At 33.0% G+C, this 26,149-nt stretch overlaps 2 protein-coding genes across 4 annotated transcripts in view; both read left to right on the top strand.

Moving 5' to 3' along the window:
• The first annotated feature begins 3,426 nt into the window (after positions 1-3,426).
• LOC126733793 (neurexin-4) overlaps positions 3,427-26,149 on the top strand; it is a 53,830-nt gene continuing 31,107 nt past the window's right edge. Inside the window, exons 1-9 of one of the 3 annotated variants that reach the window (XM_050437200.1) lie at positions 3,427-3,573; positions 3,886-3,993; positions 17,344-17,543; positions 18,393-18,534; positions 18,590-18,793; positions 18,958-19,124; positions 19,180-19,359; positions 23,838-23,999; positions 24,051-24,439. In XM_050437200.1, the coding sequence (XP_050293157.1) occupies positions 3,516-3,573; positions 3,886-3,993; positions 17,344-17,543; positions 18,393-18,534; positions 18,590-18,793; positions 18,958-19,124; positions 19,180-19,359; positions 23,838-23,999; positions 24,051-24,439 (1,610 nt within the window). In that variant the 5' untranslated portion in view covers positions 3,427-3,515. Of the gene's footprint in view, positions 3,574-3,885; positions 3,994-16,754; positions 16,952-17,343; positions 17,544-18,392; positions 18,535-18,589; positions 18,794-18,957; positions 19,125-19,179; positions 19,360-23,837; positions 24,000-24,050; positions 24,440-26,149 lie in introns of those variants that run through there. The other 2 variants (XM_050437201.1, XM_050437202.1) reach the window with 2 other exon arrangements.
• Positions 3,535-8,907, top strand: LOC126733794 (L-aminoadipate-semialdehyde dehydrogenase-phosphopantetheinyl transferase). Its single transcript, XM_050437203.1, has 3 exons — positions 3,535-3,573; positions 3,886-3,993; positions 7,811-8,907. Exon 3 carries the CDS (start codon positions 7,867-7,869, stop codon positions 8,686-8,688), a length of 822 nt encoding a protein of 273 aa, XP_050293160.1. The 5' UTR covers positions 3,535-3,573; positions 3,886-3,993; positions 7,811-7,866; the 3' UTR covers positions 8,689-8,907.

Here is a 26,149-nt window from a genome sequence, read left to right as displayed (position 1 = left end):
TGGTATTGCGATTTATCTTCTCTATTAATATGTGGATTTTCCGGACGCTGGAGGGCGCCACGAGTACAACAGCCAAGCCCGTACATAGGCAGTTGCCCATCTAATAACCTACTTATATTTCTTATCTATGACCTATGACACCGATATTAAAATTGTCACCGTTGACAACTTGGAACTAACTTAAGCTTAAAGTTTTTTAATACCTCTAGTTGTTAGTATGGCGCAATACACATCACTTGAGTATGCAAATATGCACTTCATTTGCGGCTTGTGTGAAGGAAACGCCAGGGCAGCCTCTGAATTATACAGAGGTACCCTAACGCTCGTCATCCAGATCACCGAGTTTTTATTAGGGTGCATGCTGCATTGCTCGAAGGAAGATTTCCTGAAAAAGGCGTAGGTGGCGCTCGTGAAGGTAGGCCGCAGTTAGAAGGAGAAGAGGAGGTTTTGGAGGAAAGAGATGCGGCTCCCAGTACCTCGGTACATGCCATAGAACGACGTACAGGTATATCCGAAAGCAGAGTTCAAAAAATTTTAAAACGAGCTTATGGGTTCCATCCGTATCATGTGCGTTCAGACTCTCGAACCAAGACACTATGAAGCAAGAGTAGATTTTTGTCGTACGATGTTGAGAAGGATGCGAGATGAAAATTGGTTTAAAAATATCTTGTGGGGCGACGAATGTATTCCCTTAGCCGAAGTTCTGTTGAAGACACTTTATTAGAAGGAATATATTTCTCCTTTAAAACAAGAATTATTTCTTGCGTTTCGGAATAAAGTGACTGCCGTAAATATTTTAAAACCAACACGAAATTTTTATTAAAAAAATCGACAGCCAGTAAGCACATAAGTCTTATTCTTGGATTAGCAATATCAGCATTACAAATAGAGTTGGTCATCATGAATAATCAAATTAATGTAACAAAAAATACTTCCAAACAACAAAACATAGATCTTAAATAATGTCCAAATAAACGACGTTAGAAATTATAGGAACTACAAATACAAGAGATTAGGAAATATGATTATTTATAAAGGAATATTATGTAAGAAATGAGAATGCAGTACACAAAATAAAGTTGTTTTTGTTTATTATTTACTATTGAATTGTCGAAACAGTGGGCTGCCAAGGCAGTTGTGCATATAGGTCTCCTGATGGACCCGTCATGCCTCACTGAGGGTTACCAGAGCCCAACGGCCTTAGAAAAACCGATAAGGCTCTCTGGTCTGAAGGACTTTAAGTCACTCGGTATACTGTAAGTGTTACCCAAGTATTTGAACCTGGCGCGCTTGAGTGCTGGGCACTCCCCGACTACATGGTCAACGGTTTCATCCTCCTCACAGCACCATCAGCATTCCGGGTTGTCCGCAATACCAATAGTATGGAGATGGCTTCTTAAGTGCCAGTGAGATTTTTGGTGAGACAGGCAGAGGGCCTACCTATGTGCGCTTTGGCCTGTCTCATACCAGGGGACTCAGTCCATCTTCGGTGGATCCACTTGTCCAGCAGACCCTTCATTGAGGCGACCGCAACGCATTTGGCGATACCAACTACGGGTTCCGGCCCCATCGGCACTTTTGCGGATCCCAGTCTGGCAAGAGAGTCCGCTTCCTCATTACCTGCATGGCCTGCGTGGCCAGATATTCAGACGAGATGGACCCTGCAGCCAACTTGTACCAGTTTTTTCAGGACTTTTGTGCACTCTAGTACCAGCTTGGAGCTTACCTTTGCGGCCGTGATAGCCTTAATGGCAGCTCTGCTGTCCGAGCATACTGATACGACTGTATTACGGTGTCCGCAGCTTAGGATTTTCTGTCCGCATTTTAATACAGCGAATACTTCGGCCTGGAAGACAGTGGCGTGCTCCCCCAGCGAGTATGCCCTACTGGTATGTGGGATCCTACCACAAAGCCCTGATCCAGCTCTGTTATTCATTCTGGAGCCATCTGTGTACCAGATGGTCCCCCTATTTAGCAATGCAGGTCTGTTGGAATGCTGCCACTCCTCTCTGCCTGCAATGTGCGTCACGAATCCCTCGCAGTCCATAGTCACTGGAGTCATGCAGTCAGTGCCCATCAGAAGGAGAGGACATTCCTGTATGGCCCGTGACCAAATTTTTGCGTGACCGGTCTCGCCAGCATGTAGTTCGCCGAGGACGTATAGCCTGTACGCAGTCCTCATTGCCTCGAATTGCACAACGAGGTCCAGAGGCTAAAGGCTCAGCAGAGTCTCAAGCGCTCTAGTTGGCGCCGTCCGCATGGAATCCGTTATGCTGAGACATGCAAGACGTTGGACTCTGTCCAGTTGAGCACGAATTTTCGCTTTCTTCTTACATGGCCACCAAACGATAGCTCCGTATGTGAGAAGAGGTCTCACAATGCGTGAGTAGATCCAGTGGGTGATCTTAGGAGACAGACTCCAGGTATTGCCAAAAGCCCGCCTGCAGTCCCATAGCGCGCAGGTGGCCTTCTTCATTCTGGTGTCTGCATGATTGTGCCAGGAGAGTTTGGGATCTAACTTGATTCCCAGAAATCGAACTGTCCTGGAGTAATGCAGCTGCACGCCACCTAGAGATATAACAGGGGGCGTGCCAAAGTTACGTCTCCTCGTGAATAGTAGGAGCTCTACTTTGGGGTTAATCCTGAGACCCCCCGAGAGGCACCATATGTCCACCATACGCAGGGCTCTCATCATAGGGCCCCGCATTGAGACGGCGTCTCTCCCTGGGCAAAGGATTACCAGATCATCAGCGTAGGCCTGTGTGTACAGGCCAGCATTGTTTAAAAGATTTATTAGGCTGTCGACCACAAGGTAGGGGACAATACTCCTCCCTGCGGGCAGCCCCTAGCCGCCAACGTTTCGACAATCTCGTTGTTGACCTGTGCAGATACATGACGTTTCAAGAGCATGGCCTCTATCCAGCTAACCAAACAGGGTTCTGAGCCGCGGCTCTCGAGTGCTTGGCAGATTAATGCGAAAGGGGTGTTGTTTATTATTTGCTAATTACTATTATTATTTACTATTTATAATCAATAAACACTGGTTAAACCAAAACGTTTACACGAAAACAAGTTGTGACGTCAATGTAGTTTGACGTGTAAAAACCAAGGATAACCGCGGTAATTACCAATAAATTGTAATTATCCATTTAAAATCGGTTTATATATTATAACCTCTCAAAAACCTTTAATTGTTTTGTTTCCTTACAATTGGCACGACTGAAATTTGTCAGAGTGACCAACATCAAAAGGACACAATCACGTAAAATAGCGGCCACCTAGTAGTGGTAATTTACTTTTATTGAATTGGCAGTCCAATATATTTATTAAGTTCGTGGCTTTAGATATTTTAGGGATTTTATTTTATGTTCGGATCACAGGTGGTCACACCGCATTGGGCGTGTCCTAAAGTGCGGGTAAATGTCATTTGTCATTTCTAGCATTCTACAAACGTCACACGTTACTCAAACAAAAAAATCGTTCGTTTGGTAGTGTCATGTCGTAGCGTTTCAGCGATGTTTTTGGTTACTATATGTTTATTTTTGTTAGGAAAATCTTATATTTTTGTAAAAGGTACATGGCACCATTGTTTTACAATTTTTTTCCCATAGATTAGTAATTATCTGCTCATGAAATAAGCCTAATGAGCTTGTCAAAAGACGGTTTATAAACGTAAACAATTTAACGAACTTCTTGAAAAATAGGCGTTTATTTTGTAAATATTGTTAAAACCTATTATTATCCGTTGTATAAACTAGATATTTTCCCCTAAAGCTTTTTCCTTTTAACAACATTTTGCCAGCAAATATTTAAACTATGACTCATTTAACACATTAACTTTTGGATTGTGCTGACCAAGTTCTTTTAATATTTCTTTCATTACAGGAGATTATTACAGTGAATATGAATGCAACACACCCTTAGTTGAACGGGCCTCAATTGATGCCACCTCATATATGAGTGAGAGAGGACCAAAAAATGCTATACTTTATGGTAAGTTCCAAGAGATTATCATTTTAATTAAGCACACAGATAAGGATGTGAATTTTTGATGACTATTGGAAATGTAAAGGTCTGGTTTAGCAAATTTTCTGGAAGTCTCACTTAAAATTATGAGAAAAGGTTTAACATGTTTGTAATTCCAACTTAACCCATCTTAACCCGATCCCAGTTCCATACTTTTTCAGTTCCACTTGAAAATTTGCTATTCTGTCCTTAAAATATTTTTTTCTGGTCAAATTACACACATTGTTAGCCTTTGCACATAATTTAATGTGAGATTTTCAGAAAAGTTGCTAAACTAGATATTTACCTAAAATTTTTAACATCTCAGCATATAGCAGCAATGTGTGGGTGTGAGAGCATTTTACACAAGTTTAAATACTAGTAAAACAAAGTGGGAAAATATTAATTTATAGAGGGTTTCTGGATGTTGTTTTGAATCTTTGTTATATCACTCTGTTAGTTGGCCATGAGAAGTAAAAACAAAATTACAGATAAAAGAACAGTACAAGAATATTTGTCATATTTTGGAAACTGATGAATAGACATATCCTTTACGAGAGAAAAAATGATAAAACTATTTTGTACTGTTACTATAAATTCAGCAAATGCTGCGATTTTAGCATAAAATAATCCATTACTTAATGTAATAAGAAAATTTTGTGTTTTGAAACACCCTATATTTAAGCTGCACTGGTTCTTACTATTAAAGGTTATCAGAGTCCAATGATTATCTAAAGCTATGCCAATAAATGTAGATTATTAATTTAATGTAAGACTATATATAGCACACACAGTTTTTAACAATTTCTTAGATATGACTGCAAATTGAATATATTTAAAATTTGTGGTTTTGTTTCTCTATATCAGAAAATTAAAGTATAGATCTTTTGTTTGAATTATTACATAAAACAAGGTATATCAAATTCTGCAATTAATTTTTTCTATATTCGATCTAGTACATAAAACAAGATATACAGTGCTGGAAAAATGTATGGAAACTTTTTATTTTGACAAGTATATTTCTTTCTAATATTTATTGCCACATATGCATATTAGAATATGATTTCTAACAATATTTATTTATGTTTTCATATAAAATTATGATTATTCATATTAATAATTTTAAATTATAGCTAATTTTCATATACCAGTTAGAAATAAGTATGGAAACTTCTACTATTTTATAAAAAATGGGATTATAAACATTCTGATTAACACTTTTTAGTATTTTGAAGAGTTTTTGCAAGAATTTTGATCACTCAGATTCAATAATATTAAAAAGTTGTTGCTGGTTTTTTATATTGGAATGAATTTTAATTGGTATTATACAATTTGGTACTTTGCTCTGAATCTTGCACCCACCAGTCTCCTTACATATTTCCACCATCAGATACAAATAAAGAAAATTGGCTTTTATCTCTCCATAGAATGGTACTCCATTTTTCCATAATGTGTGTGATCTAAATTTTATGTCTTAATTTTTTTCAAAAAAATCAATTCTAAGGACTCTAAAATAGGCTTGTCATTGTCTCTTATTCCTTCTTATTCCTCAAAGACCGGCTGTGAGATACTCTTAACTCCTAGCACTAATGATATAAACCATTCAATTCAATCTAACCACACAGGAGAATATTCTCTCCTTCATAAATTAAATAATATTCAGTCATTGCATAATAAAACTTCTGAACTCAAACAATCTTTTTGAATGACTTAAAAAACCCAAACATTGTTACAATAATTAGATACAATTACACAATTGTATCTAATTATTGTAGGACTCGAGTGTCTTATGGAGGCTGTATTATTCTGGTTAGTGATATTTGGTTTTTGGAGCAAAGTTCTTTCCAACAAATAAAATAAATATGACTATCTCCTAAAAGAAACCGCGTTTAAATTTTGTGTAATGTTTTCTAGACCAAGAAATGTATACATTATTTGCATTTATCGATCGCCAATATCAGACTTCAACGACTTCTTTTTTGGTCTGGAGAGTCATTTGTCTGAAATTTCTTGCTCGGCACAAATAATTATTTTTGGAGATCTTAACGTAAATTACTAGGTTATGAACTATGCTTAGACTCTCCGTTTATGCAATATGCTTAGTACATTTAACTTAAAAATGCATGTGGACTCACCAAGTCGAGTGACTAAATAGTTGTCCACTACAATTGACTACATAATATGCTCTAACCTCAGAAACTCTATGATAAATTGAAAAAGCCAGGTGTATTGCCTGACCCAGTTTCTAATTTTCATGCGAGAGTGATGCAACTATTTAATGTTGCTTTTCCTATTGTAAAGCTCACTTCAAAGGTCAAAAAAGTCTTGGCTAACCCAGGGCTCTAACAGCCTTTCTCTGTAGAGCAAATAATCTCTTTATGCAAGGAGCATGCCCTCATGCTAAAATGGCATAAGTTGAAACAGGATGGAAGGTTCCAAAATAGGCTCTTCTTAGAGCCATGGGTAAAGTGCATCTAGAAAGACTAGTAGGTATACTAGTAACTATAGAAGGTATAAAGTAATCAATCACATGCCATGCAATATTAGAGACCTTGTAACACTCAAATGCTTTAGACATAAAGTATCTGACAGAAAAGGCCTACTATTTTTTTGAGAGACCAAGAGATATGAGTTCTGGCAAACTCATTTGGGCTTTCTATTTTTCTTTGATGAAGTGGCTTTTTAACAGCAATTCTCCCAAAAAACGTCCACTTAAATAGTTTCTTATAGTTCTAGTTAACTTGTCATGTTAACACCAAATTGCTCAGAGATTTCGTTTCTAATTTGTGTGGAGGTTTTTCCAGGATCAAGTTTTGAGATCCTTAAAATAGTTTTATCCATTCGAGGAGTAGTTTTACTACGTTTTCCCGACTTCGGCGCATTTCTTACCACGGCTATCGAATTTTTGTATTATTTTTGTTACAGCACTTCTAGAAATATTCAAAAATTTTTGCAATGAATGACTTTTTTCTACTCATTAATAAATCCACAATTTTTTTGTCTGAGATCACATGAAAACTAATGGTGTTTTGGCATGATAAATTATTATTTTACACAAATATTTGCACTGAAAAACTAAGACTGAATACTTCAAACACAGAATAAAAATTATTTCCATACTTTTTTCCAATTTCTAACCAGAAATTCCCTATCGCCGAGAAAATATAAACAAAATACCTTGTTGAATTATTAAGCCCAACAACAATCTGAATGTCAGTAGTGTTTCTGTAATTTACCCCAATTTAAAAGGCTCCAGAAAAATTCAGTATTCTTTAATATTTATTTTTCTGGTCGTAAAGTATTATTAAGAGTTTCCATACATTTTACCACTACTGTATATCTAATCATAAAATACAAATACTGTGACAAATGCAGAAGCAGTAAAACTGCATAGGAGACAATTGAGGGGTTGAATCAAGCCTAAAAAGAAGCCTCTGAAGGCCTAAAAAGTGCTGTTTTTTGGGCTAATCATTTAGGAAATTCACCTGATTTCTTTTTATGGACAAGGATATACTTACACCCTTAAATTATAGGAATAAAATTATCTGTATGTAGTTAATAATATAACCTTTATCAAGGAAAAGTGTACTTAAAGGATTAATATTTAGTTTATAACAATATGTAAGCATTTCAAATTATTTAAGCAACACAACAATTACTGAACCATTGTGGTCACAACTGGAATGGTCCTCAAACCTCCTTCCCTCTAAAATTTATTTTATAGCCAGATATGCATTTTTTTCTTGACATTCAAAGAATCACCAAAACCATTCATGTCCATTCTGATACAGCTTTTCTTTGCCAGGTATGCCTGAAGCACTTAACTAAAAAAAACCTTAACCAGGCTAATATTCAACAAAAATGTCAAAACCTGGAGTCAGATGGTGCTTTAATATATCAAAATGGTCTCCCACATACCAGGAACTATTGCTAGCAGTTAGCTGCATTCAAACAGAAGAAAAAATTAGGCTTAACAAGTTTTATTTTAACAAAGACTTCAAATATTCCCTTATAGGCAGACTAATGATGAGAAAATTTGTATCTGAAAACTGTCAGATGGACTATAGTGCAGTGAAATTTATCAGAGATGAACATGGGCGTCCTTTGCTTGAAAATAGTGAATTAAATGTTAGTTTTAATGTATCCCATCAGGGGGACTATACAGTGTTTGTTGGAGAGTGTGACTCTATGGCTTTAGGGGTTGATGTTATGAAACTAGAGTACACTGGTGGGAAAAGTTTACATGAGTTTTTTAGAGTGATGAAGAGGAATTTCTCAACTGAAGAGTGGAAGCAGGTTTATGCCATGAAAACTAAACAGGAACAAATTGGGAGATTTTGCAGGCTGTGGTCACTTAAGGAGGCATATACTAAAGCAGTTGGTGTTGGGATAACTATGAAGTTAGATGATTTGACCTTTACACCAGTAAAAGATTTGTCTAAGGACCATTATGTGGATGATACAAGGCTTGAGGTGGAAGGAAAATATATGCAAAATTGGAAGTTTCAAGAAATATTAATAGATGATGAACATTGTGTTTCAATTGCCACTAATCAGGAGGTGGATAAACTGGAGTTTAAGGAAATTTCATTTAAGGAACTTATGGAAAATGCTAAAGGGTTTTTGCCACAGGATGAAAGTTATTGTTTGGAGTATTTTAAGAAGCCTAATAAGTCTTTTTAAATGAGGGTTAAATGGCTAAAAATTAGATTAGAGTGTGAGGAATTTTACTTTGAGAATAAGGAACTTTTTTATTATATGAGTATGTTACAATAAATAATCAGTATTCCTCTCTGATAAGCTTTAACAGTAAACCAGCAAATAATAATTAAGAACACGTAATACCCGTTGGTCCTCTCCACATCCCTGTATTATTGATTAAAGAAATATTATGAAGTCCTATTTTTAGTTGTTTTTGTACCAGCTTGAGAGTGGTACAGTAATTTTTAGGTTGCATGCTTACTGTTTTTAGTTTTATAAATAGCAGGCAGTATTCTGCATGAGTTTTTTATTTTGTACGATTTACGATTCACCCAGCTAGTGTTATCGATATTTAATCTTGTGACGCTTTAGAATTTTGAACGTTAAGGTGACATGCGATAGTTTGATAGGGGCTTCGGAGTATTGAGCTTTTTTATATTCTTAGGATTAACTTGGTCTGTTTATTATTAGTTTGTTTTTTCAATGGCAGGGCTAAAATATGATAATTTTAAACGAAATTAAGCAGTGGCACACATAGAACTATACTAACCTAGACCATTACTACTTACAAAAACCAAATATATAGAATACCATCCCAACAACAGAATACTTGGTGCAACAATAATAAAAATCAAATATTTTAAGAGATTTTCATCATTATCTTGAGTGGTGAGAATAAGCCATAATTTGCATGATGAAAAGGTACATTAAACATGGGGGCATTATGACATTAATAATTGGTATTGAAAGTGATTTACGACACAAGAATAGGACAATAGTATACAGGTTGGGGAATTGAAGATTATGCAGTGTCCAAGATTATGAATAAATTTACAGAGTAACAATAATAACATTGACATGCCTACATGTTTGCACAGTTTAATTTTAAACAGCTATTATTTTTTTCTCAACTTATGTTATAGCCGAAAGATTTTAAATTATTATGGTTTTATGGAGGCAATTTGACAGTGTAATGTAGGGATATGTTTTCAATTATATTTGAAAATAGACCAATCTCTTGCAAAAAAAATTAAATCTATCGAATTTTGGGACATCCTTTTGTCTTCAAGCTTGTTATAAATCCCAGTGCCCCTTGCATTGGGAATGACATGAATCTTTTTTTTTATTACATGAGAAACACACTCCTTTCGTTGTTCGAAAGGAGTGTGTTTCTCTCAAAAATCGAATGTTTGGCTGGTATTTTGGGACTATATTGTAAGGATAGGAGATAGGAGGATTTTAAAAATATCATAACTTTTGTGTATATTTTGCGAAATTTTATTGCAAGTAATACAGTTACCTCCATTAAAGTCTTTCCTTACTAATGTTGTACTGAAAAACAGCGACATAGTTGATGAGTACCAGAGTGCAAGAAATGCATCCGTGCTTGTTGACATATTTCGCCGTTTTAGGTGTAATAATCAGTCTCTCTACCTGTATGCTATTTAAAATTTTGTAGAATAATAACAAATCAGATACCACTCTCTATTCTCTAAGGCTAACAACATTAAATGTTGGTTTAACTATACTGTAGTTAATATAGACGCAGGAAAGAAGGAACACTTAATAAATTTTTTACTTTTCAAGATGACCAAATGAAATTTGGTATATTGATAGAATATAATAGCATAGATAGTATATAAAAGCATCTTTTGATATATTCTGTGGTTTTCCGTTATTTCCGGTGAACCAATAACTTTTTTATTTTAAAGGAAACACTTGGTATATTACTACGTATTTCGATACAAAATATTTGCTACTTTTTGTTTTGGAAAAATGTTTTCATTGCATTTTATTTGAACCAGTATTTTTGGCGTTTAGTTAGTTATTTTTTTAAATGGGTTACTAAATAAGCCCATAAGAAGAAAATAACACATAAATGTTCAAATAAGTCACATAAATGAACGCATTTAAGAATTAAAGTCAATAAAAATAGCACAGATGGCTGTGATTTGGCTGTTTTGAGATGGCTGTGACGGTCCCCGTTATTGAATAAATCACAGGACACACCTGCCTATTTTTTTTTCAACTGACATAACATATATTTTGTCAAGTGTCATATTACTATTTGAGAATATAAGAACAAATTTTTCATTGCAAAATTTTTTTACAACATCTTAATACTACATATTTTACTTAACATGTACCTAATTGAACGTAGGTACACACAAACGGTCAAACAGGAAAAAAAATGTCTATATAATTTGATGAATAATTTTAAACTAAATGCATAATAAAGTGAAGAAAACATAAACAATTCTCCGTTGAAATTACTGCAGATCACGCACCGGAGTAGAATATACACAGTCTTTTACGTACCCCCAGCTAAAAAAAATCTAAAATTGATATCAAGTCCAGTGACCTTGGGCAAAGGGATCAGACCAGGAGTAGAAATAGCTCTTTCGTCAAACTGATGCTGTAAGTGTTCAGTTACTTCTCTAAAGCTATGGGGAGTGAGGCGCACTGTCCTTCTGAAAATACATATTTCTACACACAGAAAACGCTTTCATAATATGAATGGGATACACATTGAGTCAATGGGATACTGCATTTGCAATACCTGAATTTCGTTACAAATGCTACACCTTTGTTTGCCATAGATTATTGGCCAAATAACAAATATAATTTCTTATTGAGAATCAGGCTACTTTCCCCACCCTTGGCGTGAGTTAGTTGTGTGCCCCATATACAAAGTATGTAATCCCAAATCCTTACAGGACTTGTGCACTATAAGTTTATTGCCAATAATATCGAAGGAAGATAAGAATCTTGGAAAGAGTTGTCTATGCACAATTGTCATTTTATCTCACTGATAATAACATACTTCCAACTCAACAGTCTGGCTTTAGAGAAGGATTCATTACATCTACCACCCTCTTGAACATTATTGACAACATAATAAGAGCTCTCGATAAAAAACTGGCTGTAATTTTAGTTGCCTTGGATTATTTAATGGCTCTCGATGTAATCGATCATGACTTGTTAGTCGCCAAGTTAAAGTTTTATGGTTTTCAACACAATCTTAATATTAATGCCAATAAAACTAAGGTATTACTTTTTGCCAATAAAAATCGTCGTGCTAATATTGAAAAAAATATATACATTCAAATTGATAATAACCCCTTGGCTTTTGCTGAGTGCGTCAAGATTCTAGGTTTAACTATAGGTTCTTTAAGATTCCAAGGACATATTGATTAATGCTATCTTGCAGAGGTGCTATTTGCGTATGCGTTTGCTCAATGCTAACAAACATATTTTCAATTTCCAGACAAGAAAAATACTCTCAGTATCGTTAGTGTTATCCATTTTAAATTACTGTTTTATCGTTTATTATCCTTGTCTTGATAAAATCACCCAACATAAATTGCAACGTGTAGAAAATACGTGTTGTCGATTTGTGTGTAATTTGATCATGTGTACATATATGTATATCTATGGATTGCAGTGGCTAAAAATGGCATTTCTTTTTAAGTTTAATTTTCTTATATTTGTGTATCGGCTCTATAAAAACCAGCCGAAATATCTGTTAGAAAAATTAATTCCAAGAAATGCGATTCATGATAGAGATATAAGACAGAAGACTCTGATATTGCCACACCATAGCACAGCTCTTTTCTCACGTAGTTATACTTACAATGCCGTAACAATTTATAATCGACTTAGACCTAATTTTTCAATTCCAATATCTCGCTTTAAAAATGATTATAAAACTTTGTTCTTGGAGGAACAATTGCACAATTCATTTTTTTTTCTCTGCGGATTTGCAAATGTATTTAACTAGTTTTTTTTTAATTTTCTTTCAGTTTGTTCTTTTGTTAATGTTTATATTACTATTACTGGTGTTTGTCAAAGCAATTGTAATTATTATTGTTATTAAGGTTAAGAGATAAAAGTATAATCTTCGCCTTTTTGGTCAAATGTAATGTAAGGTGCATTTGATACCAAATAAAGACATATTTATTTATTATTTATTTAATGACATTTGTGATTAAATAAATGAGTATCTTACTTTTATTTGTGCATACCTACTTAAAATTATTTTAAACATAAGAATCATTGAAGTAAATTGTGATCTTATTTAAACATTATCAAAATGTGATTAAACTAAAATATGAAATAATTGAATTTCATTGGTTTTTAATTAATAGCTATGGTAAATGCAATTAAATGTCAGGTTCAATAAAAGTAGGCATAATCTTGATCAAATATTAGGTGTAAACTCTTAAAAATAAATCTTTTTTTTGTGTGACACAAAAAATTATTATTTATCTTAGAGTCTTATTTGAACAACTTTAACCGGCAGTTGATTTAATTTAATGTAGTATTTATTGTCATAAAGTACTATAATTGTTTAAATAAAAGTGTTTTATTGAATGAATAATAATTTGAATGGTATTTGGGCTTGGGTTTTTGAATTCATTTAAATATCGTCGAATGGAAACCAAAAAATGAAAAGAATGAAAGAAAAATCAAAAAAGGAAATGAAAAGTCAAAAATCGCATGAGTACGGATCGTTAATTTTATGCGATTTTAATTTTTTTATTCACAAAATAAAAAGCTTATTTAACAGGCGATTTAAAAAATAATCATGTTAAATAATTGGGAAAAAACACGCATTTTAAAAGTAGTTGTTCTCAATAAAGTGTTATTTAAAAAATAAACTAAATGCCAAAAATACTGGTTTGGACATTTTAAATAGGCATGTAAAGGATTATGAATATTATTTTTCCTAGAGTACTTAATTAAAAATTAAAACTTTCGCCCTAAGACTTCGACTAAATGCACACATGGCAGCCTATTGTAAAATTTAAAAAATTGATATGTTCTATGAGTCTAAAACAAAAAGTAGCAAATGCGTTATCATTGTTGTCGAAATATTATTTTCTATCGAAATACGCAATAATATACAAATTGTCCCATTTAAACTAAGAAAATTAGTGTCACTTCCGGTCAAACAAGAGATCACAAAAATCAATTGAATATGTCAAATGATAAATCAAATTTATTTGTTTATCTATTTAAGTGTTCGCTTTTTCCTGTGTCACCCGATATATTAATATTTCTCTTAAAAGCTAAAGTAAGAAATGCTTTTTGCACTGCTTCAATAGTTTCCATATGGAACTTGGAAAAGGGTACATACGCTACTGAGGTAAATTCAAATGTAGACGGAACTAATAAGAAGTAGAGAATTTTAATTAAATTACTTGGAAATGTCAGAGTGGACACTTGTACCTCTATAATAAACAACATCGTTTCTGTCCCCACTTTTAAACAAGGTATATTAAGAGGATTTTTTCCAGAAATCGGGCAAATTATACTCTATTTCAGAAGTGTGTAGAGCAATAAAACCTCATTAGGTATGCAAAAGTGGTACCTGGTGATCCACCAATATTTTATGCCACTACCTTAGTTGCGTATTAGTTTCAATGTAAAATTCTTTCTTTTCGTTGATTGCAGGTAGTGCCACCCGGTTTTGGGTCAATTTATGAGTTTTGCCCATTGTTACCCACTGATAAACATTGAAAACGGTTCGCCAAAGGCGTGCAACTGGGACTTATATACGTTTTTTACCTTATAATTAATGTACTTAAATGCTATTTTATTTTAGAAAGTTACTTTTGTTTAAATGGAATAATATATTTTTTTCACAAATTTATTGAACATAATATGTAGAGTAAAACAGTTGAAAATGTCACTTTTGGATCTGGCACTTTTTGAACAGTGTATAACAATTTTAAATTATAATAGATTGTAGTCTTCTTCGTCATCTGACGAACTGTCATCACCTCTTGACATTATAATTAAAGGATCGACTGTCTGATCGATGAGGTTGTCAAGATCCCACATTTTGTCCTCTTGCTTAATTACATGCTGGACTGCTTTTCGCCAATTCTCTGGTGTCGCTTCCGTAATGGCTTGATCAAACAGTAGCTTAACATCTTTCATTTTAAAAGTCGTGTTTTGTCTTGCTACAAATCCTTTTACCTGCGCCCATATCAGTTCTATAGGATTTAGTTCGCAATGATATGGCGGTAAGCGCAGTACAGTTATATTATATTTTTCGGCTATATCTTCCACGGCGTATTTCATGAAACGAGTTTTGTGTAAGTTTGCTATTGCCAGCAGTTCTTTTTTTATCAAATTTGCTTCAAACGCAATACCTTTTGCAGTCAGCCAATCGATAATTTCTTGCTTTCTCCAACTTGAAGTTGGCGTCTTCTCTATTCGCTGTGAATGATAGCTTGCGTTATCCATAACCACCACCGAATTAGCCGGAAGAAATTTAATCATTTCACCAAAATAGTCCTCGAAAACGTCTGAGTTCATGTCTTCATGGTAATCTCCTGTGCGAGTCGACTCAAAGGTTAGCAGACCTTCTTTTAAAAATCCCTCTTCGCTTCCAATATGTGTGATTATAAGTCTTTTTCCTTTTCCCGAAGGTACTTTAATACCCGTAGACAGGCCTTCTATGAAAGCTTGGCGAGCACTGGTTATATTTTTATCTTGCCACATTTTTTGGACTATATAACCTTCGTTAATCCACGTCTCATCAAGATAAAAAACTTTCTTTTGCTCCCTGCGGTACTGCTTGATACTTCTCAAGTATTGTCGTCTCCAACAAACAATTTCGTCGCTCTCCAGTAAAAGTGCTTTGCGGTTATGCTTTTCCCAGGCAAAATCCATATTTTTTAAAGTTTTCCATAAAAGTTTTCTACTTATCAACGGAATACTGTCATCTCGGCCAAGCTCCATTAAAATTTTGTCTAGGGTGGGTATTTCCTTTTTAAAATAAAAAGAGTGAACTTTTCTTCGAATTATACATTTAGCATTTTCATCAAGGACTTTTGTAGGTCGTCCTGGCTTTTGCTTAGGAGATTCCACTTGACCTGCTACTTTTCTTTCCCGCAACAATTTGAAAATGGTGGACTTTCCAATTCCACTCATTCGAAAACATTTTTCAACAATTTCTTGCACAGTAAAACTAGGGTAATCGTGTTTTATGCAATCATGTACATTTAAAATAATAACTTTTTCACTCAGCGATAGTGGAGAATTTTTAGTACATCTTTTCGTTGGACTGAATACCTCCATTTTTTAAATATTGGGATAATAATATTGTGATTACACTACAGCGTAGCAGTGACTACTAACGTTTAAAATATGATTTAAAAGTATTTATAGTCTGTATATATTACCTGACCCCATTTTTGCATGTTACAAAGCGTTAAAAGATAGGTACCTATACAAAAGGATTAAAAGTATTTATTTAGTATTTAATCTCTTTCAGAATAAAGGCATTTAATCCGTGAAAATTAAATTCATAAATATTATAAGTACCTGCGCCTATGAACTACCACGAAATGTAGCCAAACAGAACGGAATTCCCCAGTTTATTGCTCTATTCAGAAGTGTGAAATAGAGTATAGCAGAGGATAAGGGGAGACTAATGATATGGTGTAATGGCTTACTTAGGCGAAACGCAATTCTTTAAGACAACGGATATCTTGAAGCTGTTATGCATCATAAAACTCCTTTAATGAAATTTGAACAGAGTTGAAATTAAGATTATATATGAGGCCATAATTTGCTACATCCATAAGTATCTAAGTTCCAGAAAAGTGAAGTACAAACAAATTAACAATGTTTTGACCTGTCGGTCTGCATACACCTAAATACATGCTATTAGGATATTAGTTTTTTGTAAGGTTGATACGTTTGATTATGTAAGGTTTTTACATGCTTCCAGAATTTTTTGGATTTCTGGATTTCTGTGTCGAATTCTATATTCAATATTACAATTCCTTCAGGTAATTTTGGAAATAGAGGTTGTAGATAGGAGTTAAAAATTTGAGGAAAATTCATGTTTATAAAATTGAAGCAAGATTGAAGAGGTTTTTGGTTGATGGCCGATTCGACATACTTATCGGACTAGAGTCATATCCTTTTAACAAATAAACTCTACTAATTAACACTAACACTCTATAGTTCTCCATTAACCAATGATCATTTGTAAAAAATAACTCTTTCAAATAAAAAAAAATAAAAAGGTAAGAACGCATGGACCGCCCAAGCCAACGATTTCGACCAATACCTGATATTCGACCTCGGCCAAGTCATGAACGTGACCAGAATCTGGACCAAGGGACGTTCGTTCAGCAGCGAATACGTCATGGAGTACCAAATTAGCTACGGTACCAACGGGCTGGACTATACATATTATAAAGATTCTGAGGGTGATATTAGGGTAGGTATAAAGAAGTAATAATAAAAAATAATTTATCAAGATTTAACCGACTATATTCACACAATTTGTATTTGAATATTTTTTACCTTTAACACATAATAAGTGATAATCTTAGGATTTAAATTATAAATTTATTTAAAACTCTCGAGGATCATTTCCATTTGACCTTTTTTGAATATTAAATATCAATCGATCAGCGCGTCGTTTTATGCTTGCATTGATAATTTTTTTATGTATAGTACCTTTTTTGGCTTAGCTTCTTACCATAGTATTTGGTGGTTTAGTATTTAGATTCTATTAGAGGATGAATGGTATATCATAGCTTTCTATACTACTAGTTGCCTAAAAACTAACATTTTCTTTTCCATATCTAACCCAAACTAACCCTATAGGTGACTCGGCATGGACTCCCCAGGAAAGCAACTATTTCGAAAAGCTGATATTCGACCTGGGCGGGCGGTACGAGGTGCGATCCATAGCGACCCAGGGTCGCTCCAAAACCAACGAATTCGTTACAGAATATGTGGTCGAATACTCTGACAATGGCAATGACGGATGGAGGGTTTTCAATGACGCCCAAGGACAAATTGAGGTGGTTATTGTGTTGTTGGAACTGATCACTTTAGCTTGAAATGATGAATGAAAAATTAAAAACAATTCAAGCTTTAAAAAGTATTTTAGTGCTCAAGAGAACTACAGATTTGTTCCTTCCTTTGATAGTCTTTGGCTTTCAGGATCTTTGACCAAATCTGAAATTCTAAAATGTGAAAAATGTATTCTAAACATTCGATCAATACTACAATCAATATGTATTCCATAAAAAGGAGACCACACTACAGATAGATAATTCAGTTGAGATTTTACCGAAGAGTAAAACGGAATTATTAATTAAGAAAGTGATATGCCATAAGTTATTGTGAGAACAAAACCTAGCATTTTCATTGCTGATAATACATTATTTTGTTATTATCGCTTAAAAAAAAAGACAATGATCTTAAAAAGTTAACCTGTATCGAACACATTTTTCAATTAGTTTAACATGAATCTCTCTTAGAAATTCAGCAGTTTGTTTCCAGTGTTAATAACCTATTCGTGCTTTTGTTTCTAACTCTATTTTTTATTTCTAAGTCATTCTAGGAGAAGGATAATTTTTATAGTTTTTTGAGCACTTTTGTACAAATTTGAATTGCTTTTCCTTTTTTAGGTTTTGCATGTTAAAAACAGTTGGATGGGATAGATTTGAAATAGGATCTTATCAAATTTAAATCCACCAACAAATGAGAGAGTTCTAGAGTATTAAAAATGTTTTGTTCTGGCTTAAAATTTGTTTTCGATAATTTTTTTATTTTACTCACTTCTTTCAACTACTACACTAAATTTTTTTTTCGCCATTTTTTTTAAAGACACCCAAAACCCTTCAGTAAAAACCCTTTTATATTAGATGTTCAAAGGTAACACAGACTCTGACACCGTTCACAAAAACGAGTTTGAAGTACCGATAATCGCCCAGTGGATCAGAATAAACCCGACCAGATGGCGTGACCGCATATCCATGAGGGTCGAACTTTTCGGATGCGAATATGGTACATTATTTAACCAATATACGCTCACATATTTCTTACATTTATGACTTTCTAGTATCAAAAAGCATGTACTTTAACGGCAGCTCTCTGCTAAAATTGGACCTGCTAAGAGACCCAATCTCAGCCCTAAGGGAAACAATTAAATTTAGGTTTAAAACGTTTTCGGCCAATGGGGTGCTACTATACAGCAGAGGCACTCAGGGTGATTATATTGCCCTACAGCTAAGAGAAAATCGAATGTTACTTAATATCGATTTAGGTGAGACCGTATTTTATTGTATATTAAGTTACTATTTAAATCCAGGAATATTAAATCTTAATACAATTTTACTCGTTTTGACTAACTCATTAGTTACAATTTGTTCTTATATTTTTTGGGTGCAAAATATATTTTATAACAATTACCACAATTTTGTCTATTAGGATCAAATATGGTAACCAGCGTTAGTGTTGGCAGCCTTCTCGATGACAACATTTGGCATGACGTAGTTATTTCTAGAAACAGGAGGGACATTTTGTTTTCCGTTGACAGAGTAATTGTACAAGAAAAAATTAAAGGAGATTTTAACAGATTAAACTTAAACAGAGATGTATGTTCTTACCTAAGTCAATTATTAATAATTTATTTACTTTTTCCATTGTTAGTTTTATATTGGAGGCGTATCAAACATACAAGAAGGTCTCGTGGTAGTCCAAAACTACACCGGCTGCATTGAGAATTTATACTTAAATTCCAGCAACGTCATTCAGGAAGTCAGGGAAGCTTATGACTATAGTCCGGATCCTTATAAGTATCATAAAATTAACACCCTGGATAATTGTCCTGTAAGTCATATGTAAATCAAATTAAAATTATTTATTACCTAGAATAAAAATACGTAATAACTGTGAATTGAGTGAAAGTTACTTTTGTACCCCGCGATTATAAAAAAACACGTGGAATGATTTTTAACAAGAACTTATATATATTCAAAGGAATAATTATAAAAATATCATAGATATGCAAGATCCAAAAGCAAATAACACTAAAAATCATGTCAAGGCGTCAGGAGGGGAAGAAAGAAAAGCGAGAAAAGAACCGCAAAAAAAACTACTAACATGTTATCTTAGTGAAATCAGTACTTAATCATTATTGACACTATAAATTAGAGACAATGCTAAAATCAATTCAAAAATATTATTTTGAATTAATTTATATTAACTGCTCAAAAAATATTGTATAAACCTAACTTCGTGTTAAGTAAATATGAGAATTTGGCGAGAAAAGAATTTAGTTTGTTACAACGTTTCGACATTTATTTTATCTTTTTCAATGGTCCTAGAAAATTAAATTAACAGATAAAAAATGAAACACACAGTGATATCATTTACTTCAATTATAAATAACAAAAATTAAGAATTAAAGAACAAATATTAAGGACTTTGTCGAGATTTAAAATTTTGTTTTTACATCGATATCATCTCGATATTATCCAGCACCTTCCTAGTAATCTACATTGATGTTTAAGACACATGCCATATAGATTTAAATTTAAATAGAAGACTAATACCAATTAGGTATAATACTACTATCATTTTACTGGTTATATGATCTTTTATTTACAAAACACATAAGACGACCATAGAAATAGCATGGTGGCAAATTTACTATTAATCACTTCTAGTGGTTACGTCTTTATTCTGTTTTTAAGAGAAAAAAAAACTATAAAAACGCATGAAATACTTAAATTCATATTGTTAAAAGTATATTACCTTAGTTTAATCTGTTTTTTTCAAATATTAAAGTTTTCATAAAAGTATCTTGATAATCTCTATATATAAAAAGACTTGTCCTGACTGATAATCAGCGTGCAGCCCAAACGGTAAATATTTATTATGTTTATAAATATTATATATATTTATTATGTAAATATTACTTATGAGATTTATTTAATTATGAGATTTGGGGACAACATTCCTATGTTTATGTAGGCGTTCACTAAAAAGGGATTTGTTGCAATTCCATCGGGAAGGGGTTGAAACCACCCCTTATGTATCATGTATCAAAACTATGTGCTTTTTTAAAAAACGATAAAACATGTAATTTTTATTTAATTTTTTTACCTAATTTCCATTTTTTGTTTTTTTTAAGGGGTCAAAACCACCCTTTAAGATTTTAACATCTTTTTTTATCCTTAAATTGATTGCTTTTCGGAAAAAAGCTGCAAAACACTTCAATTTAATTTCATTTTAATGAAAACAGCAGATTCTTGAAAATTCCGTCACCCTAAAGGGGTGAAATGGGGTAAAAACTTCTTCTACGAAAATTCTTTAATTTTAAATTTTTTTGTTGTTTACAAAGAAGTCCTTCAGTAGAACTTTTCTTTTAATTTCAAGTTCCACGCGAGTAACGCCGCGGCATTTAATTAGTCCTATATACAGTATCGGACAAAAAAAATGCAACGATACAGTTTTTTTCTTTTATTAAAAAACGCAAGAAGAATTAAAACGCAATAAAAAAAATTCACTCATTAATAAACATATATTTATTACATAACATACAAAAATTCTTGCGTATAAACAAGATCATAAAAAGAAAAAGAAAAGTTAAATATTTCTATACGACAAAAATTAAGCGACGCTTACAATAAAAATAAAAGAAAACATTATCAGATTGCGCCCTTAATATTTAGTCCACAAGCCTTTATTTGCGATTACCTGGCGGCACCTTTGAGGCATGGAAGAAATTAAATTATCAATTATATCTTGATCAATATTTTTCCCTATATTTTTAATTTCTTCAAAAATGTACTCTTTGTTTTTATAGGTTTTACTTCTAAGTTGCCTATCCACAATTTTCCACAGGTTTTCGATCGGGTTAAGATCGGACGATTGGGCTGGCCATTTAAGAATGGCTATTTTATTTTCATTAAACCATTCTTTTATACATTTTGCTGTATATTTTGGATCATTGTCGTGTTGGGAAACAAAACGTAGTGGCATATTCCATTCCGCATAAGGTAGCATGACATTTTCAAGGATATATTTATACCTAAACCTATCCATAATGCCCTTAATTTGGTAAATTGGTCCCATTTCATAGCTAGAGAAACAACCCCACACTAACACGTTGCCACCTCCATGTTTTACAGTACCTTGGACATACTTTGGGTCAAGTCTTTTACCTGCAATACGACGAACATATTGAACACCATCACTTTTATACTTTTATCTTTACTACTTACTTTTTTCCATTGCTCTGGTGTCCAGTGAGCATGTTGTTCTGCAAACAGAAGACGTGCTTTAATTTTCTCCTTACTAAGAAGCGGTTTTTTTGGCAGGTTTGCATGCTTTTAAGCCTGCTTCAACTAGTCTGCGCTGTATCGTTCGAGAGGAAACATTAGAGCCCCTAGCTTCAGCCAGAATTTGCTTTGCTGACAGAAAAGGATTTGCCTGGGAGATCCTTTTAATTTTTCTATCCAGTTTCTTTGAAGTTTTTCTCGGTCTACCCGTCTGTTTTCGGTTAACTACTTTTTCTTTAATTCGATAGTTCTGAATGGTCCTCGACACAACAAATTTTGAAACCCTTAGTTCTTGTTTTAGTACGTATTGTGGTGTTCCCATCTTATATGATAATGATATCCAATAATTCTTTCTTTAAGATCAATAGAAAAACTTTTACCACGAGGCATTTTAAAACAAAATATAGATTTGATACCGACCAAAACCGATGTTTATCTACTAATGGTATGAACAATATCGATCAAGTAGCTTTATTTTTGTCCATGAAAAAGTGCATAAAAACATACAACAATTTACTAATCTCTTGCTATTCATCACAAGAGGCAAAGAATGTTTAAATACGATTAACAAAGGTATGTACTGATACTACAAAATTGTTCCTAATTATAAGAGGTACAGTCACAAAGTTTTTTAGGAATATTATAGCGTCGCGTAATTTTTGTCCGATACTGTATAAAAAGACTTGTCCTAACTGATAATCAAGGGTTTTGGGGACAACATTCCTATGGTTATGTAGACGTCCACTAAGAAGGGATTTTTTGAAATTCCATCGGGAAGGGGTTGAATCCACCCCTTATGTATCATAGCTTCAAAACTATGTACTTTTTTAAAAAACGATGAAACACGTTTTTTTTATTTTATTTTTTTTACCTAATTTCCTTTTCTTTTTTTTTTTTAAGGAATTAAAACCACCCTTTAAGATTTAAACTTTTTTATTCCTACTTAAATTCATTGCTTTTTGGAAAAAAAATTTGAAACACTTTAATTTAATTTCATTTTAATGAAAACAACAGATTCTCGAAAATTTCGCCACCCTGATGAGGTGAAAACTTCTTTTATAAAAATTCTTTCATTTTAAACTTAATATTTTTACATATTACAAAAAGGCAAAACAAAAAATTTTGTTTACAAAGAAGTCCTTCAGTAGAACTTTTCTTTTATTTTCAAATTCCACGCGAGCAACGCCGCGGGCATTCAGCTAGTTGTTTATTAAATGAGCATTAGATTGGCTAAAATTACAAGAGAGTTGGGCAAGTTATTACTCTTTTTATCCTTTAATTTTATTTTTCAGAAAGCTTTAATAAAAAAACATAATAAAGCTCAAAACATTGGGACAAACTATTGATTTCTCATTCCCCAAATTCTACAATTACCTATTAGTCAAGTTTTATTAACTTGTTTAATTAATTAAAGATAAATAAATAATAAATTAAATTAAGTTTAATCAACTGCAGATTTTATTCATCCAAAATATAAAAATCATAATTAGTTAAAAGATAATTTATCATATAATTTTTAAATTTATGGCAGCTTAAGTTTTACAAAATTTGGTAAATTATTCCATATTTGTAAATCAACTAAGGGTAAAGATAAAATAATTAAAATATTTCTAGTATTATGCTAGTGTAATAAAGTAAACACGGGGATTGTCAAGATTTTATAAGTTGAAAATAAAATTGACCATGTTTTTCTATGATTACTTACTGTGAGAATAAACTTTATCGCCGTAATGAAGTTAAGAAAGTATAAGAGGGTAGTGTTTAACACAATTAGTATTTAGCCTTATTAGTTAAGATTTTTTTCATTCACCTAATTTTTTTAAAGAGAATTAGTTACGCCTAAAATATTAATTTCATTAACACAGGGAATTATGTTGTTATTTATGTTAGCACCTGTTTTTGTTGTGTCCCTGCACTGCGACCCTAGGTTATTGCGCCTTATTTATGTTACCACTTAAATAATTTTTAATATTTGGATTGAAACGATTGTTAAATGGCAGCTTTATCAGATTGTCCTTTTAGGAACCACAAATTGTACCTGTAACATTTACAAAACCACAATCTTATGCAAAACTGAAAGGGTACGAAGGGATGTCGTCAATAAATGTATCATTTTACTTTAGAACTTACGAAAATAACGGACTTATGATGTATCATAGTTTTTCATCCTCAGGGTTTGTGGCTGTAAGTTAAATTCTAATCCTTGGGGACACAATTCTAATAATAATTTTTCAGATATTTTTAGAACAAGGCAAATTAAAGGTCCAATTAGTCACTGCTGACACTCCTAGAGGTATATTTGACAACTACCAAGAGACTTTTAACGATGGCAGGTGGCACATCGTTGTTCTATCCATTAGAACCAATGAGTTGGTGTTTAGTGTAGATTATAGGCCGATGAAGACCACCAGATTATTAAAGATCCAGAGTGGAGTAGATTATCTGTTTGCTGGAGGTCTAAGTCCACAGTTGGGTTATTCAAACACGGTTTTTCAAGGTTTTGTTGGTTGTATGAAAACGATTAGTATTGACGGAAATACCAAATTGCCAAGAGATTGGAAGAAAGATGAGGAATATTTTGGGACTGAACATGTGATCATTGATGCTTGTCGAATGACTGATTGGTAAGTGTAGTGATAAAGGGTTTCTCAATGAGAATATATTTTTAAATTTTAATAAGATACAGAAAAATACATTAAATTCTTTTTAATTTGAAAGTTCGTTGCTTAAGTTAGCCTTCTTAATTGACTGCTGTATGTAGTGGGTTTAAGACCAGATTGGAATAAAAACTTCTTGCTAAATATTTCACGTTTTTATTTAGGTACGTCTTTTTCGAGGGTAAAAATGAATTAAAGAGGGGCAGTATTTAAAGACAGTTAATAAATATTATTTTTAACAGTTTTTATCTCTTCTTTGGTCTTAAAACGTGCATTAAACCTATATGCAAATTGCATATAGGCAGTTAGAACTTAATATTTTGTAACTATGCAATTATTTAAGATACATTTTGAAATTCTTTGTAATATCTAACCTCAAGCTGATTTGTATGGTTAAGCTAGGAAGTCAGCTTCAACTTCGCCATTTAGAATTTACCAATTGTAAATTTTAATAAAGACATTATTATTATTATTATTATTATTATTATTATTATTGTGCTAGTTAAAATTGGCAAAATTCTTCTAATTTGGAAATCACACAAATTCATTTCCTTTATGGTATTGCCAATGGTAATGTTATGGAGGCATGGTGTTTGTATCAGCAAGGTATCCTAATTGCGCTCTCCCAGATAAAATAATATTTATAGATATTTATCGTCGTCTGGCTGAATCTGGCAGTTTTAAAGGTAATACTTCTGAAGGAAGACTCCGTACGGTTAGAATACCGGCAGTTGAGGAGGCTGTCCTGCATGCAGCCACAGAGGACTTAATCAGAAGAACTCGAAAAATTGTATGTTACTAAATATTTGTCTACAAGACGGTATGGGAAATTTAATGAGATTCTTCATTATATCCTTTTCACATATAAAGGATTCAGGTTCCTAGAGATTACGAACCGTGTACGTAGTTTTTCAGATGGCATCTTCAAAAGTAATGGAAAATCCTCATTTTCATACTAACATCTTGTTTACAAATAAATTTTCATAACAATCGTTACAAAATTCTCATTCAATTACAGATACATGTTTTCAGGCCAATTTTCACTCAATGTTTGGATCGGTCGTATCCGATCATTTAATTGGATCTTTTTTTCCAGGACTCCTTAACGGATAAATTATTGTAATTTTCTACAAAATTATTTGCCTTTGCTTCTTAAAAATGTTCCTCTTCAGTTATGGCAACTTTGGTTTATGCATGATGGTGCTACGCCAGCCACTTTAGCTTATTGACTCGTGAGCAGTTAACTAGAACCTATCAAAATCAGTGGATAGGCGTGAAGGACCACAATTTTGGTCACCTAGATTTTTATTTGTGGGGACACCTAAAAATATATGCCAATTGTGACATTATAAGAACTAAGAAATAGAATTATTATTGGATGTGAAACTATACGAAACACGCATTGCATTTTTGAAAGAGTTCATAATTCTATGAGAAAGAGTAGAAGTCTGAGGCGTAGAAGCGAGAGGTGGTCTCATAGTTTGTCTCATAGTTTGTAAACTATGTAATAGTATTGTATTTAATTCTTATTGCTTTTTGTTTACTTTGTTTGTTACAGTTGTATTTTTGTTGGTATTGTAACACTATTTTTTTTGCTTACTTATTTTTTTGTGTTAGAGAGGCCTTTTATGTTTATGTTTATAATTGTTTAATAATTATTATAAAATCATAAGAATT

The sequence above is a fragment of the Anthonomus grandis genome, chromosome 3 (genome assembly GCF_022605725.1).
Source record: "Anthonomus grandis grandis chromosome 3, icAntGran1.3, whole genome shotgun sequence".
In the NCBI taxonomy this organism is placed as follows: Eukaryota; Metazoa; Arthropoda; class Insecta; order Coleoptera; family Curculionidae; genus Anthonomus; species Anthonomus grandis.
The sequence above is the reverse complement of the archived record's forward strand: the minus strand, read 5'-3'. Positions and strand labels throughout refer to the sequence as shown.

Coding starts and splice junctions, on each gene's coding strand:
- LOC126733794 (XM_050437203.1), top strand. CDS start 7,867: ATGTCAAAACCTGGAGTCAGATGGTGCTTTAATATATCAAAATGGTCT.